Source organism: Salarias fasciatus, chromosome 19 (genome assembly GCF_902148845.1).
Source record: "Salarias fasciatus chromosome 19, fSalaFa1.1, whole genome shotgun sequence".
NCBI lineage: Eukaryota > Metazoa > Chordata > Actinopteri > Blenniiformes > Blenniidae > Salarias > Salarias fasciatus.
The window spans coordinates 8,810,441-8,826,432 of NC_043763.1; the positions used below are offsets into that span (position 1 = coordinate 8,810,441).

At 42.7% G+C, this 15,992-nt stretch overlaps 1 protein-coding gene and 2 non-coding genes across 3 annotated transcripts; 1 reads left to right on the forward strand and 2 right to left on the reverse strand.

Moving 5' to 3' along the window:
* Nucleotides 1-4,713: 4,713 nt before the first annotated feature.
* trnar-acg (transfer RNA arginine (anticodon ACG)) lies at nucleotides 4,714-4,786 on the reverse strand. Its single transcript has one exon. It is a non-coding gene; the product is annotated as a tRNA-Arg (tRNA).
* A 161-nt stretch (nucleotides 4,787-4,947) lies between these two features.
* On the forward strand, nucleotides 4,948-5,020 carry trnar-acg (transfer RNA arginine (anticodon ACG)). The gene has a single exon. It is a non-coding gene; the product is annotated as a tRNA-Arg (tRNA).
* A 1,346-nt stretch (nucleotides 5,021-6,366) lies between these two features.
* On the reverse strand, nucleotides 6,367-14,936 carry fbxo30a (F-box protein 30a). Its single transcript, XM_030117312.1, has 3 exons — nucleotides 14,779-14,936; nucleotides 9,569-11,619; nucleotides 6,367-8,903 (listed from the first exon to the last, which is right to left on the reverse strand). Exons 2-3 carry the CDS (start codon nucleotides 11,552-11,554, stop codon nucleotides 8,700-8,702), a joined length of 2,190 nt encoding a protein of 729 aa, XP_029973172.1. The 5' UTR covers nucleotides 11,555-11,619; nucleotides 14,779-14,936; the 3' UTR covers nucleotides 6,367-8,699.
* Between the last annotated feature and the right edge of the window lie 1,056 nt (nucleotides 14,937-15,992).

The following is a 15,992-nucleotide window of genomic DNA, read 5'->3' on the forward strand; positions in this document are numbered from 1 at the left end:
ACATTAGCTGTCCAATGCTAAGTTAGCCTATCCGTGTCAACGAGACAAACACATGCCAACACGTTTATAATGTAAAGTAAGTAAATCTGTCCCAAAATAACAAATCAACTCCCAAAGCATCATATAAATTGTTTGGTATTGTAAGGATAAAATTCAGCATTCACCATTTCTTAGTCTTCAAGGTTTTGAGCAATTCTGCGAGTGTGTGTGGATGTGTGTGGAATACTATAGCCTTTATTTATCTCACCATGGAGAAATTTACCATTACAGAGGCTCAAAGAACACACAGGGGCAAAACAGTGAGGGAATGTGTAAGGAATAAGAATAAGTAATAGTGCAAATCTTAATAAGAATAATAATAGGATAATATAATATTGATCTAAAAGGAGGAAATACCTAACTTTAAATACAACATAAATCTAAAATATAGCAGGAGCTTTAATATATATACTAATATGTAGAGTATGTTTTAGTGCAACTGAATGTGTGTATGATGAAGTGACTATGATTTATTATGGGAGTTAAAAGGTGACCATGATTGCAAGACAGTATGTCCAGGGTTATTGCTCATATTTGATATGGTAGAGTCTATGTAAATTGTAGTTAATGTAATGACCTGCTTTGTGAGATTGACTTTTTTTAAATGTCTTTCTTTTTTTTTTTAATCTTTCCACTCCAGGACATCCATCAGACCTGTTTCCCCCAGACACAACTGACTGGTTGCCATTAGTGGATCTGGGCCACAACAAGGTCCCAGCACCACCTCCAGCAGCCCAGGCCCGTGATGAACGTGCTAGAAGCCGCAACAAAAGGAGGAAAGATTCAGAAGCTGCTGAGAGTTTGGTGGCTTTACAGAACATGTCATGAAGTGACTGTGTGACCAGTGGTTGTGAACCACTGGAGGAGCAGACCTATAAGCTGCAGCCAGAAGAGGATGGAACTGATCAGGAGTGTCAGGCCTGATCTCACTGGCATCCTGGTCACTGGCATGCAGGATGAGATCAACTCTCTCACTGCAGAGAATTTAGAATGAAAAAACAAACTGACAGCTACTGAAATTGGAGAAGAAACATTAAAGATGATGACGAGAATGTTCGTTTTTATACAGGGCTACCAACATATGCCATATTGATGATGATGACGATGATGATGATGACAAAATTGTGCACCTGTGCTGTGCACTGATGAACATCAGTGACACCGTTGTGCCTTTTGACTAAACTGTAAATGTTTCTGTGCAGTATTAAAGAACAGCTGTATTCTTTTTCATGAAAACTTAGGACTCCATGCTACTGCTTTTTACGTTTTGTCGTAACATGTTTCACATGACTTGTATTTGAGCTGCCAAATAAAAATATGCCCTTCCGTTTAGTCGGTTACCAATTGAATGATAAATGCAAAGAAACAGTTCCACTCGAAAAACAGCTTTATTTGGTATCATCAGATTCACGGACAGTTAAGAGGTAAGAACCAGTTACATTGGACACATATATTGTAGGTTCCTGAATAATGAAGCCCAAGCTTGACACTCCTATCTCCTCCTGAAATCCACACATGAAATACAAAAAACTCCACAGAATCCTCTTGATTCACTCAAACTGTTTAAACTTCAAAGTCGTGTTCCAAAAACATTACGTCCAGAAAAATAAATGAAATAACAAAGGTAATATCCAGAGATACAAAGAAAAAGAGAGAGGTAAAAAAAAAAACTGTGGCTCCACTCCACTTGCCCAACTGTCTGTCTGATGCAGGACAGCCACACACAAAACGAAACTTAATTTTTTAAACAGGCAATTAAATATGCAAACTTCCAGAAAACCTCAGTTTACTCCATAACACCCAACAAACCTGATCCATATGGATTTTTAACCTTAACTTATTACACATATTTTCAAAAGTAATTACCACAACATGAACTGTACCTAATCATCTGTGAATATTTTAACCTGTAAATAATCACTTCGCATCTCAAACACAAATAAGCATTTAAATATGAAATGACAATTTTCACATTGATAAACTCAAACTGTTTTTAAGTTCCTACATATATGTTGGTATGGATTTTGTCACAATCCTTTCAGTATATGTAAAATTTTTCAGCAAGCTGAGTAGACACCAAAACACACCTCCAGCATTTATGTAAAAACAAACAAGAAAAGGTCAGATAACTTCAAAATAACACATATTTACTACCGCAACTTGAGTCACATCTCATTCTTCGTTGGCTCTGGACATACTTCCGGAATGCTAAAATCTGATTGGAGCCGCAGCAACCAATCAGCGTGGCAGAATTCTAACACCGCACACCGTGGAGCGAGCGCACAGGGCTCTTCGAGCGAGCGCAGGAGGCAGATTGAGAGAGCGAGAGAGAGGCGGGTCGAGCGAGCGCACAAAATTGTAGGTGCGCTCGCGTTTTTCATCTTTTGCTCGCCTCGGAATTGTGGCACAAATATAACGCCATATTTTCCCACGTTCACGTCACACTGTGAAGATGGCTCCCCTGAGCCCCCCTCCCGCAGGCCCTCGGCAATCAGCGTTGCCGCTTTTTTCTAACTCTGATTACGGAGATAAACTTTAACCATCGTCTGAAAGCGACAGTCAAGCAAGAGCAAGAGTCTGAAGGGTCTGCGCTTGGTGAGTTTCTAACAGGAAAAGACGTTTTCGCGTGTATTTCTGTGTAGAGAAGCTAGAGCTAAAGAGCTAAAGCTAACACTTAGAGACGCTAACGAAGCGCTGATTGGTTGAAGTACGCTGTCAGTCAAAGTCCACAGGGTGAGAGGCGGGATTTTCAGTCAAATGGAGGGTTTTCTCTTCCGGGTTTCAGAATTAGCCCCAGAAAATCTTTTATTTCACACAAAATGACTTTTCCTTTGCGCCAAAAATAAACTATTACCATGTTAATGCCATTTCTAGGGTTTGGACTAGCTAAAAAAGCATGATACAGCCCCTTTAACAGTAGATTATTACAGAATGTACAACAAAATTATGTTACCTACCAATACTGCTATTATTTAGAATGAAGCTTTCTTATAGTTGTATTTGATATATTTCATGAATCCTGTCAGCTTGAATAGTTTTGTATCTTTTTTTAAACTGACAGTATCAAAATCAAGAAAATGATCGACCATCCAGCTCAGACTGAAACTTAAAGGGGACATTTGCTATTTTTAAGTATTGTCATATAGGTGTCAGAAGCCCAAAAACATTTTTACTGTATAACAATTTCCTGTGTTGTTATTAATCGGGTCTGCTACAACCTGAATCCTAAGTCATCTAAAGATAGTTGTTGGTTCCTATGGATTTGAAAATGTATTTTTCTTAAAACCCAGTCATTTCATCCTTGTGTCTTAATATACAGTAAAAACAATGCAAACAGCACTGTCATGAACACAAGTGTCTTCAGTATATTACTGTTAATTTAATGTATCTAAAAGGTTGCACCAATCAACACTTCTGATCGGACAATGGCAGCACGGTAGCTGAGTGGTTAGCGCTTGCCTCACAGCAAGAAGGTCCCAGGTTCAATCCCCGGACCGTGCGGGCCTTTCTGTGTGGAGTTTGCATGTTCCTCCCTGTGTCTGGATGGTTTCCTCCGGGATCTCCGGTTTCCCCCGTCAACCGATAACATGCACCATAGGTCAATCCTCCAGTCAGGTGATTCTGACCATTAACCTGACTCCACATCTGGAGATGGCTCCCCGCAGCTGCCCACTGCTCCATACGGAATGCTTCAGTGGCATCGATGGATGGGTTAAATGCAGAGAACAAAATTTCGTTGTACATTCACTGTATAATGACTAATAAAGTACCTTACCAATTTAGCTGTCAGTCAATCAGCACCTCCGGTTCGATGGCAGCCGTCTCTAATCAGAAGCTGATTTTGGCTCTTTTTCTCTACGTTAGGATCTTGTTCAGAATCTCTTTGATGTGTGAGGGCCTGTTAGAACTTAGTTAGAAACTATTAGGACTTTATGATTTGGTTAGCTCTTTGTTAAGACATTGTTAGGAAATGTTCGGACTTCATTTGGCAGTCCACTGGCCCAGCACTGTGTGAAAAAGTGTGCTACATCCCAGCGTTTTGTCACTCAGGAAGTTTTCTTTTCTTTGCTTTTGTTGAAGATTTGTGTCGATCGAACATTTCTCCCTCATCTGAGCTCCAACAGATCCCACAGCCCAAGGAGAGATGCCTCAAGCTTTTCACAAATCCAAATACTTTTCAGTGTTGAAGTTATCATGAGATCCATTCAACACTTTTCACGACTTCATCAGAGACAGACAGTGATGATACACTACAGAAGCGTGCCTAACATTAGTTGGTAAAGTACATCTGTATTTCTTTTCCAAACAATTTTTAAAGACTGTTTTTAACCCTTGTAAGCCTTTTATAATGTTTTAATGGTGTAGAAGTGTAGCTGATTTTTGTAAGGTTTTTTTTTTCTGACTTTGTGTTTGAAAGTATTGCTTAGTTTTATGTGACACAGGTGACAAAGAATTCATTTAATTTTTGTGGGGTTTAAATTCAGACACAAGATAATTTAAAGTTGAGCAGTGTCAGTGCTAAATAACTGTTTTAGTCAAGTCAAGAATGATAATAAGTGATAAAGTTTGTGAAAGTGAAATCTGATTGAGCAGGAGACTTAAGTGATGGTGTGTCCAAAGCTCTGTGATTCCAAATATCCATGAATGTTCTGTGTGTGTTGTCGGTGAAAAGCACGAGCCAGCCAGGAGTCGAACCTAGAATCTTCTGATCCGTAGTCAGACGCGTTATCCATTGCGCCACTGGCCCATGGGTGTCTCATGCCAGGGTAATTATTCCCACAATTTTGTCTGCCAGGAAGTCGAACCTCAGCTCTGCCTGACATTTTCCACCAGCCCTGAGCCCTGAGTTGAGGTTCACCTTCCTGACAGACAAAACTGTGGGATTAGTTAAAGGGCGATGCACCTCATGGGCCAGTGGCGCAATGGATAACGCGTCTGACTACGGATCAGAAGATTCTAGGTTCGACTCCTGGCTGGCTCGTGATTTTCAATCCAAGGACTGTAAATCCTCCTGAAAAAATAGGTTTTTAGAGGACATCGTGCAGAGTGGGCCTGTTTCATTTTTTTTTGTTTTGTTTTGTTTTTGCAGGGCATCGATACATCACGTTTTGTTTCAGATTAGTCCATTCGCCACGTTTCCCTCTCTTTATTTGTTGGTCTGTGACGCCATCTGGTGGACACATGTGAATGCTGCTTGATTTGTTTTTGAGGTTTGTAAAGATTTGTCATTAAATATCGTTGCTTCTTATAGATGTTATCATTCTTAGGGAGTGTTTTTTTTTTGTCCTGCTATTCACCCACAAAGTTGTCTAATTTGAGGCAGAGCTCCTAGTAACTGAGCCCAGGGAGTGAAAGGAGAGCAGACCGCAATTTTATATATTTTAAAAGAAAATGTTAAATACATTGTAGAAACTATCTCAGCATTTCTGTATTTCTGTGTTATTTTGAAAGCTGACACCCTAACCCCCTGGCTTATTAGTTCTACTTGTCCATTTTGCAGGACTCAAAATGTAAATTTTAATAAATAAGTTTTTGTTTTTTTTTTTAAATAAATTCGGGGCTTTTACTTTGAAAATCAGTCAATGCCCTGCCTAGCTAAAACGCTCATCTATTTTGAACGATTTAACTGTCAGTTTTAATAAATAAGGACTTTAACTATTGAAGGACTTTGGAGCTTTTATTTGGAAAGCTAGGGTAATAGTCACATTAACCCTGGTATCTTATTTTGGTTTGAAACGTAATTTTTAATAAAGAAGTTGAGATATGTTGAAAGAGTTTGGGATTTTTTTTGGAAAGGTAAGCTATGCTATGGTTAACAAAAATAATTTCACTTGACATTTGAAGCTAATTTTAAATGTTTGATAACATTTCCATATTTGTGAAAGCAAAAATAACTTAATTTACTACTCCTAATCTTACAATAAGTTATTTAAGCTTTAGGCAAAAAGGTAATAGTATATGTTAAACGTTGACTCAAGTAGGCCGTCCTGAAAGCAGCAACAGACACAATTTAAAAACCAAGAGTTTCTTTATTAAAATGCTTCAAGAGTCAAACAAATGAAGCTGGCATTATGTGGTGAAAAAAACAACAACACACTTCAGCAGGAGTGAAAACAAAACTTGAAACACTGATCAAACTGCTGATACACTCCAGGTGCAAACACCAAGAAGAGAAGAGGCGACTTGCTCATGAAAACCTGCTAATGGTTCCAACCTCACCGACTCCACTCCCCGATCTCAAATCTGGAGGCCACCAGGCCCTTTTCTTTCTTTTTTTTTTAAACCATGAAAAGTTACAGGAAAGTGTGAGACACCGAAGGCCTGAGAAATAAATCAGCCTGCAACTGGAGACTGAAGGAGTTTTTTTTTTTTTTCAAACCAACATGCAGAACATGACAGGGTGAAATCAACAATGAGAAATCATTTCCTTTACAGTACATGCCTTCATGTGCAAATCAGAAATTCAAACTGAGACCAAACAAATAACTTCCTCAGAACAAAGTCTGTGTACAAAAGTAAAAAAAAGAAAAAAAGATATGGAGTTATTAGAATAAAAACAGCTTAGTTTTGATTGACCTTGGGCTTTACGTCAAACTCCATGAATTAAAAAAAACAAAACAAAAACACACTTCTCCTCAAAGGAATATCCGTGTTCTCATGAGGTTAGTTTTCAGTTACACTTTGTTCAACATGAAACGTCATGTTCACGTCCTGCTAAGTCCTTTAGTGACATCCTGAACAAAACTTGTTTTTTTTTTTTCTGGAAAAGAAGCCTGAAAAATCTCATCTCAGTTGTGAACACGCACCTTAATACCGCTTTGTTATTCCAACACTGCAACACACACGTTTATTTTAATACTGAGTCAGACTGAGCCGGACCCCCCGAAATGATCGACTTGTGCTTTTTTTCTCTTCGGTTTCAGATTTACTGCCTCGCGCTACGACCCTGAGACACGGCGAACAAACACAGTGTGTTAGGAAAAAATACACAAACAAACACCCGTGATAAATTATGTGGAGGGTTAGCGATGTTTTAGGGTGTGTGTGTGTGTGTGTGTGTTTTATTTCCTTAAACCTGACCTGCAGGGTTTTTTTTTTTTTTTTTTTTTTTTTAATGAGGTCCGACAGAGAGGGGGAAGGAAACAAAGCTTCCTGTTCATGGACCACAATCTGATGTCTTCACTGAATACATTCATCTTCCTACTTGCTACATAGATTTATTCCTGGGAAACGGGGGGGGGGGGGATATTTAATGTGCTGTTACGCTGCTGGATTGAGTTATTGAGAGTAGAAAAAAAAGGGAGAAGGGATCCCCTCCGTTACACACATGGCACAGCAGCTCGGTCAGTCTTCCACAGCCAGGGCGACGTTTCGGAGCTACAGCAGTTTGGCCACTCTGGGTTTCGGGACATAACGAGAACATCCACCAAGAAACTCATGAATATTTAGTCAAGTGTATCTTCAAGTTAAGGCTCGACTCTCACTGCCAGTGTAGCACAGTACTGACTTTTTGGTATCAAAAATAAAAACTTTTCACATCAAAAAACACCTGATTATTTACACAGGGTAAAAACTTCAGTACTCTGGTAGAAGTGAATCCGTTCGGTGTGCTTATCGGAGCGCCAGCTGGAATTTGGGACGTCGTTTCTCAATTTGGTATTTGTAGATTAAAGAGGTTAAGTTTGAGGGATATAAGTGGGACGAAAATCAGTGTATCTGTTATAAACAGATGAGAATCCACCAACAGATCACAGTGCATGTAAAAGGATTTATATCAAACTGCATGTGCAAATTTACTTGCTGGTGCATTAATCACAACATGTGCTTCGTCCACATTTACACTGCAGTCTGAAACTTTAGCTTCTTATTGTCGCATATTAGCAAGTCTGATGCTTGATATTGTCAAAATTTTAAACCTGATGGCCAGTCATAATTAAAAAAAGAAATGTTGAATGTATTGATATTTAAAGATAACATTTTGTGATTTAGACTAAAAACAGCCCTCTCTCAAAAGGAGCTGCTAGGAGGGTAAAACTCCTCGATCCGTCCAACTGAGGATAGAGGCTCCATTTAACAGACGTGGCACACATCGCCGAGATCTCGCCTGAGCAGAAAACTAAAATAATCACGGCCATCGGTTTAGCGAGGTGCTGCTATCAGCACAGAAACTCATATTTGCTCTTTAAGTTAAAGGCATTTTAGCTGATGCTGGATTGACGCCTTGTCAGTAAAGTTTCAGGGAGTGTGTACAACCAGTTACACCATCATTACTTAAAGTGGTTTTTACTCTTCTTGTAATTTGTTTATTTGAGCAACATAAACATAAAAGAACACAATAAAAAAAAAAAAAAATCTGATGTAATGGGAACCCCACGTGCACACACTAAATCCGTACTGCGTCTGAGTGAAAGTATAAAAAGAAAAAAAAAAAACTTAGAATCCACCGTGTGTGTGTGTGTATTCTGAACGCAGTGATTACGAACTCCACAACCTGTGATCATAACCAACAACACAGTGAAGCGCAGAACAAGCAGCAGTTTCAGAAACAACACGTTTTCTGTTTGAGGCCTGGAGAGACTGCTGTCTGTAAACAGTGGAGGGAAACACACACGTTCGAGTGCTTGTGGTCTCGGAGAATGTCCAGAAGACGAGCGCAGAGTTCATGCTACCGGTTTGAGGACCGACCGTAAGCACCGGCCCTCTTTGGTGAGCTCTCTGGTGAAACACATGCAGGGCAGGGGGATGGCCTCCTCCCGGCGGGCGACGGTGTTGAACTTGCACTTCTTGAGGTGGTCGGCCATGCTGGCGATGTTGGCGAACTTCCACTCGTTCACCGTACCGAAGGCCGTGCTGAAGCGCCACACCTGAGGAGGCACGGCAGAGGAGCGGTGAACGGTGTGACACAAACAAATCTTTTTTGAAGCCGACACGTGCTGCTCTCTTCTAACATGTTCGCTCCACACATTTACACTCTACTGCAGTCTGAGCTCTCCTGTTTTTCTTTGTGCACTTCTTAGTAAGTCGTCAGGGTTTTGAAATGCTGCATTAATTCTTCCTGCAGTTGCTGCTGCCCAGAGGGAATTCCTGAAAAGGGACAATCAAGTGTATTGTATTGTTCTAATGTGAGTGATTTGTTGAGTAACTGATTACAGCTCCTGGCTGGTCAGCACTTCAAATATTTCTTAAGCCAATTAGTGTTTTATTCAGACAGCAGTTCTGGAGCAGTTTTATACCAGCATGCTGGGATATTCTTAAAAATTAATACAGTCTGACAATTTTCCATCTAGAAAACGATGGAGCGTTAGCATGTCAGCAGTGTCAGAATGACTGCACCACATGAGCAACGAAGCATTTAGACTATTTGGTACACGACACCAGCTCCTTGAGTTTTTAAATCACACACAGCCCAGTTTTATCTGTAGTGGACCGGATGAGTAAATTCGAACAGTGTGTGTATGGTGGAAATGTCTATTTTGGGAATTCAAATTACTAAAATCCAGCAGAATGAGGTTTCATGAGGAGGACTCACCTTGTCTGTGATCTGCCATGAAGGGGAGCCATCGGCCCGCCGCCTCTTCTCCCACAGCAGCACCACCATGCCACGCATCTGCAGCAGGCTGGCGCACACGTCTCTCATGGTGCGCGACACTCTGGAGAGCTGGCACAGGCTGAAGCTGTCCAGAAAGCTCGCTATGTGCTGCAGCACCTCAAACGGAAGGCTGCTGAGCTGGTCGCACTGGGCGCCGAAGCGGCAGGTCTTTCTCGGGGGGCCGTCGCCTGTCTTTAGGGGTAAACCCGGCTGCACCCCGAAAGAGCCGAGGTGCCGGTCGTGGATGATCCGGAAGCCCTGCACGGACGGGCAGAAGCGTCTTTGGGAGTAGGTGCAGCCGTAGTAGGCCAGCGGGCAGCGCTGCTCCATCCAGCCGTTGAGCCCGGCGTGGATGTCCCCGTGGACGTTTTTGAAGTGGGACGAGAACTCGTCCCGCCGGAACAGCTGTCCGCACACGAACGTGAACATGGAGCGCTGCTTGGTTTGGTATCGGGCCACGCACTCCAGCACCAGGTCCAGCCTGAGCGTGTGGAAGGGGCTGGGGTTGGAGAGCTGCGGGCTGGCGTGGTCGCAGGCCGACGCGGAGGCGATGTCCCCCACCATGGTGTTGGTTGCGAGGATGGCTGACGGGAAGGAGAACGTCTGCGTACCGAAGTCGATGTGGAAGCCGTCGACGAACCTGCTGTCGGAGATTCCCCTGCCTCCCGGGGAATCCCCGAGGCAAAAGAGCAAAGCTGCGGTGATGAGATCGATGCCGTGGAGCCCCATGGGGTCGTCCGCCACCTCCAGGTCAGACGTGTCCACCGCCTTGTCCTCCATCTTCGCTCGAAAGGGGAACGGGTCAGACAGCAGCATTGCACTGAGCACTTTTACATTCTGTAGTTTCCGCTCCCAACACCTGTACCTGAGTTCGGGAGGCAAGTGCTGCAGGAAGTTGTTCCTCACGTGATCGGAGAGCAGGAATGGGATCGGACGTGGAAGAGGCGCTTGCTGAGGCACGGGCGGCTCCAACGCTACAACGGGCATGTAATTCTGAGGCACCTCCGGCCACGCCGGGTTGGAATCATTGATCGGGTCGTCCACCGTGTTTTCCTTCTCGTCAAACAACAACTCCACAAAGTCATTGTCTTCTGCCCAGTTACTCCCGTCTTCCTCTGCGTCTGTACCCACAGCGCAGTCCACTCCGCCCACTGCTCCCAGCTCGGACTCCGAGTCAGAGTCGCTCCCCTGCATGTCCACATTCTTCCCACCCTCTGCGCCATACACACTGTGACTATCGCCGTTTTCTCCGTTGTGGAGCGCTCCGTTCTTATCGATCTTTTCACCGTTCAAATTTACAACAATTACGTCGATGTCCTTGGAATTAGTGAGGATGTCCAAGGCGGCAGCTAAACTCCTTCTGGTCTCCGCCGAAGCTCTACACAGCTCGTTATACGTCTCCTCCTCCATCTCCACCGTCCCGTTACCCATTAATACCGTCTCCGTTAAACCTGACGCCGTGGCCATTTTCTCACCTTCGTCCACCTCTTTATCTCCGTTCTTTGACACGGTCGTCGTGACCTTCAGGGACTCCAGCAGCATCCTCTGATCCTGCAGGGCCAAGGCCATATCGAGCTGCTCCACCTCGTCAAAGTCTTTGCTCAAGTTTTCGTAGGACTTGTAGTCGGCGTAGGTCACTGGCCAGCGGTTCCACTCCATGGTGCAGCACACGATGCTCGCAGGGCACGTCTCCAGGTGCTGCGCCATCTTGATCCTTGGAATCATGAAGGGGCAGCCGAAGCCGCTGTTGAGGCAGGGCAGCCGCTCGTAGGGACACAGCAGCCGGTGCTCCTCGAGTTTGCACGAGTGAAAAACGGCCCCGCACACGAGAGGGCAGCCGATGAGGTCGCAGGAAACGCCCGTCTCTGGTCTGACCATGCATCTTCGATTGATGCATTTAAGGCAGTGGGGGTGCAGGTTCTCCATGCTCGCTGCGTTGCTCTTTGGCCAGGCGGGTGTCACCGGGGAGGGGAGGGGTAAGGTGTTCAACCCTGAAACAAAATCAGGTGATGGGTGAAACACATACACGGAAAGTTTTTTTCAACTCAATTTCACTACGACTCTAAATATTATGCAAATTTAGAATAACAAGCATCCAGTTGGTTAAATGGTTTAAGATGACGCTCCACTGATCATCAGCCACACAATGTGCAAAACATGGCTGTGCAAATTATTTAAAGGGCTCAGCTGGGCTACAGTCCATGGTGCCTTCAGGTACCTGCTGTGTAATCACTCCTAATCTGCCATTTGCTTTATTCATTTAGTTAGGAGAGCAATGACAGGATGTGTGGAATGATTACGCAGTCTGTCTGATTATCTGCTCCAGGAAACCTTGAGGGTGGGGGCTGGGGGGGTGCAGGGAGCATCTCGTCCATTGTTTTGACTAGACTGAGGATCTGGGCTTTAGATCTGACTGCTGTGATGCTGCATGTTGAAATCCACTTTATTTTTCAGACAGTGCCTTACTGGAGCTGGATGAAGAAAGTCCAGGGCGTGACAAAAGGGACTCTTGTCTTTTAGTTCAAGGTGATAAAACAACACAATACTTTATCACCAAGCAAGTACCTAAATACACATAATTAATACTGACTTTCTGGCCTCAGCCATCTGATAGCTAATAGTGGATAAATGCAAAGACAGTAAGGAAAAGGGGTTGAATTCCATGTGGTCTTCATTTAGATGTTTAAACAAATTTTTGCAGCTAGGAGCTTTATTTGTTGAGAAGGTGAAAAGGAGCTCTCAAACCCGTGTCCTAAACTCTACTCAACACCGGCCTGTCAGAGGGTCAACTGCCTCCGAGCAACATCCAAAACTTTAAAGAACACTAGTAATCATGTAATAGTTGTAGCTGTTATTCCTCATTTGTCCACTTGGCGTCACACCGAGTTATATTAATGAAAATAAAAGACTGAGACCCAGAATGAACAGCTGACTGCAACAAGAACCTCCAGTCACAAAAAAACACTTGTCTGCTACTGCAATGACATGAGCATCAAATCCAAACAGCGATGGTGAGTTTGTGCAAACATGCATGGGTGAAGGCTGCAGAAACCCTGCAGCAACTCAATATTTCCTCAATGAGCTCAGACAACAGTTCAACAAAGAAAATGAAGTTGTCACTTCTAGATTAAGCTACAATACTACTGAACTGTGTCAACTGCAAAAAGTAGAAAGCATGTTTCTAAAAGCTGTTCACTTGATGGCACAGTGGGAGTATAAAGTTAGACTTTATTGTCCTCTTCTGACCCAAGATGAGGAACACTGAACAAAGATAAAATGTTTTCAAATAATAAATAGGGGTAAGGTTTGATTTCAAGTGTAAGGAACCTGAGCTTGAATCCTAATTGTACATAAAGAGCATCTAGCATTGAAATTTTGCCAAGTATACAGTGCAAGTCGCTATTAATTGTTGTAAAAAGGAGCAGATTTTTTGTCAAAAACGCAGAAAATGTGAAAACGAGTTTCAATTTGGATTTGTGTAGTTATTCCATCATCTTACAAAGCATCTTACAGAGAACTCAATAAGATACTTCAACCCTTTGAGTGTGAAGGATTCACGGCCATCCAGGTCACGTCAGATCTGATTATATCTTCACAGGGTGACTGGTTCGCAAGTTCAAACCCTGGGATAGGACACTGGGGTGCCACTTCTTCCAGGACAGTTCTTCACTCACTTCTTTTGGATGTGTCTGCTGTGCGATGCAGTCTGTTTATCCTCTAGTGGAATTAGTGTCCTGTAATATTTACATTGTACAAATCTGCTCCTCCCTTTACCTGATCTGATGTTGGACCTGTGCCACAGCAGATTTATTCTTGGACAGCACTAAGCAGACTTGTTAGCTCAATATTATAAAGCGGACACTGATGTTACACTTTGTAAGATTAATTCCTGCTTGATTTTGTGATGAATTTCATCTGACGGCACTGAATCGGGGCAACATCACCCTGTATGTCATCTACTTCTGAAAACACCGACTTTAGACAGTAAATAAATAAAGCTAACAGAGAATCAGCCATTGTTCTTGAGTATTAAAGTATGACGCAGCTGACATTTTTATACATCTCTGGAGGCTGACGCTGTGGTGTGAAACACATTGAGGTATTTATAAAAGTGGTGAAATCGCTGAGTCTGTAGAAGCTTTTAGGGATCTGATAATTATTGTTTTGGAGCAAAGCTGGTATTTCTTTGTATTTCTACTGGTTGCTGCGGTGAGACGGTGGTCATCTGAGGCTGTCTGTGGTCGTACATCTGTGACATCAGGAGTATCGGTGGTCCGTGAACCTGTCGCCCTTTCAAACAGAAGATCAACCTTTTGATCCATCATCAAATAAATGACCACAAAGATATTGTTCAGTTTTTTGTCTGAGATGTTCAAAACAAGTGACCTGGACCAATGTGGAGATGACATGCTCCTCTGTGCCATCGCACAAGTCAAACTGCTCATGAAGTGCACACAAGCCACTGGTATTCAGGCAAGAAACACGAGGTGCAATGCCTGGAAAACAAAGTGCACCACGCTGTCTGCGGGTGTTACTACATCCTCAGAGGCATTTCCCAACTGCTCTGCTGGATTTAACAGAGACACAAGTCACTTGACATTTAATCTCTTGGAGGTAGCTTCATTCATAAAGTTTGGTATCAAGATTTCCCTCTGTTTACTTGCAGCCATTAAGTGAAAACCTGTGATTATTAGTCTCACATGGAGATATTAAGCAGTGTTTATTGTGTGACGAGATTATGGATAATGAAAAATGGGCAAACTGTGAGTGGCCCACCATAATGCTGCATAAGAGGGCTATTGTTCCAGCATTCACTGCTGTGTAATAACAGTTTGATGAATTACGCAAGTATAGCCGGCATGTTAGCAATCAGCTAAAAACACAAACAACACAGCACTGGCACAAACACCGCAAACAGAGTAAAATCTCAGCCGGGGAACATCGTCTCAGGGTGTTTCCGGCTGTGGTCGCCTGGGTTCATGATTGCAGTGCGATGGCAAAAAGCGACGTGACGGAGCACACAACTTTTAAAGTTGTGAAGTTAAGCTAAACAAAAGAACATCAACAACATGGCCAGCGCGTTAGCATTAGCGGCTACACTTCGCTAGCCGACTTAGTTAGCCTGCTGGTAGCGTCTGGAAACGGCTTACCCGAGTTAAGGGGCTCTCCGGGGGCGTTTCACCTGTCTTTCCCTACTCAGTCCGGCTCTGTAGACACCAACAGCGTGGAAACTGCGACTGTAAAAGCACCCAGCGGCTCCGAAGTGAATGTCGGGCTGATATGAGCAGGTTGCGGCTGGTTCTCCGGCTCTGAGTCGGCTGGGTGTTCTGGTGAGTTCTGCGTGCCAGCAGACAATCACGTCTCTTTCGCGGGAGCGCGCACACGATGACCGAGGATTATCCCCCACAGACAAAATGAGCAAATAAACCAGTTAACTCCAATTAAACTGTAAATGTATTAAAGTGATCACAACATATGTTTAAGGGTAGCAGAAAATTGTTGCACAGGTTGAAAGTGTAATCAAAAAATTAAGTAACCATACGTTTTATTTCAAATACAGTACAAAGTAACTGAAAATATTTTTATTGCATTTAAATACATAATCAAAATCATTATCGAAGTATGTTTTAACCATGCCTGCCAGTGCAAAGTGCAAAATGTCCAAAAACTATCTTGAATTTTCTTTCAGAATTTTATCCACTACCCTTATTAAAACAATGGGTTTTCAGATCAATAAATTAAAAGCATCAGCTGATGCTTTAAAAAGTATAGTGCTTGAATTATCAAATTAAAATATAAATTCAACACAATATCTAAATAGCTTCAGTATTTACTGATCCACTTTATTTTTGCATTACTTAGAAAATTAAACCAATCATCAACAACAACAAAAATTTCTGATTTTTTTCTCATTAAAAATAGACTAAAGTGCTTTTCTGTTCTTTGATCGTCAAAGAAAAAAATCACTATATTTCGTTTCTTCCGTTCAGATTGATGCATCATCTAGCCTGCGGGCAGAACTCAGCGTAACACCGGGTAATGCTGATCCCGGTTTGGGGCGCCGCAGCGCCGTGACGTCATGACGCAAAGTGACCAGTCACATTTATGGAGGCACACTCTGAGAGCGACCTGAAATAGACAGAGTGGGAATACCCCGAAGACCGTTTTACTCCTAATCACTCATAACATGTCTGTCATGTTGTTTTTGGAATTTGATGGTCTCGGGCTCAAATGACACTATCCAAAAAGCATCAGCCCATTATCAGACTTGTGATTATATTTTATAATATAGAACGACACGGAATTAATATATTATTGTACATATACAACCCTCCTTTTTCTTCCAGTTTTCCTTGCCTAACAG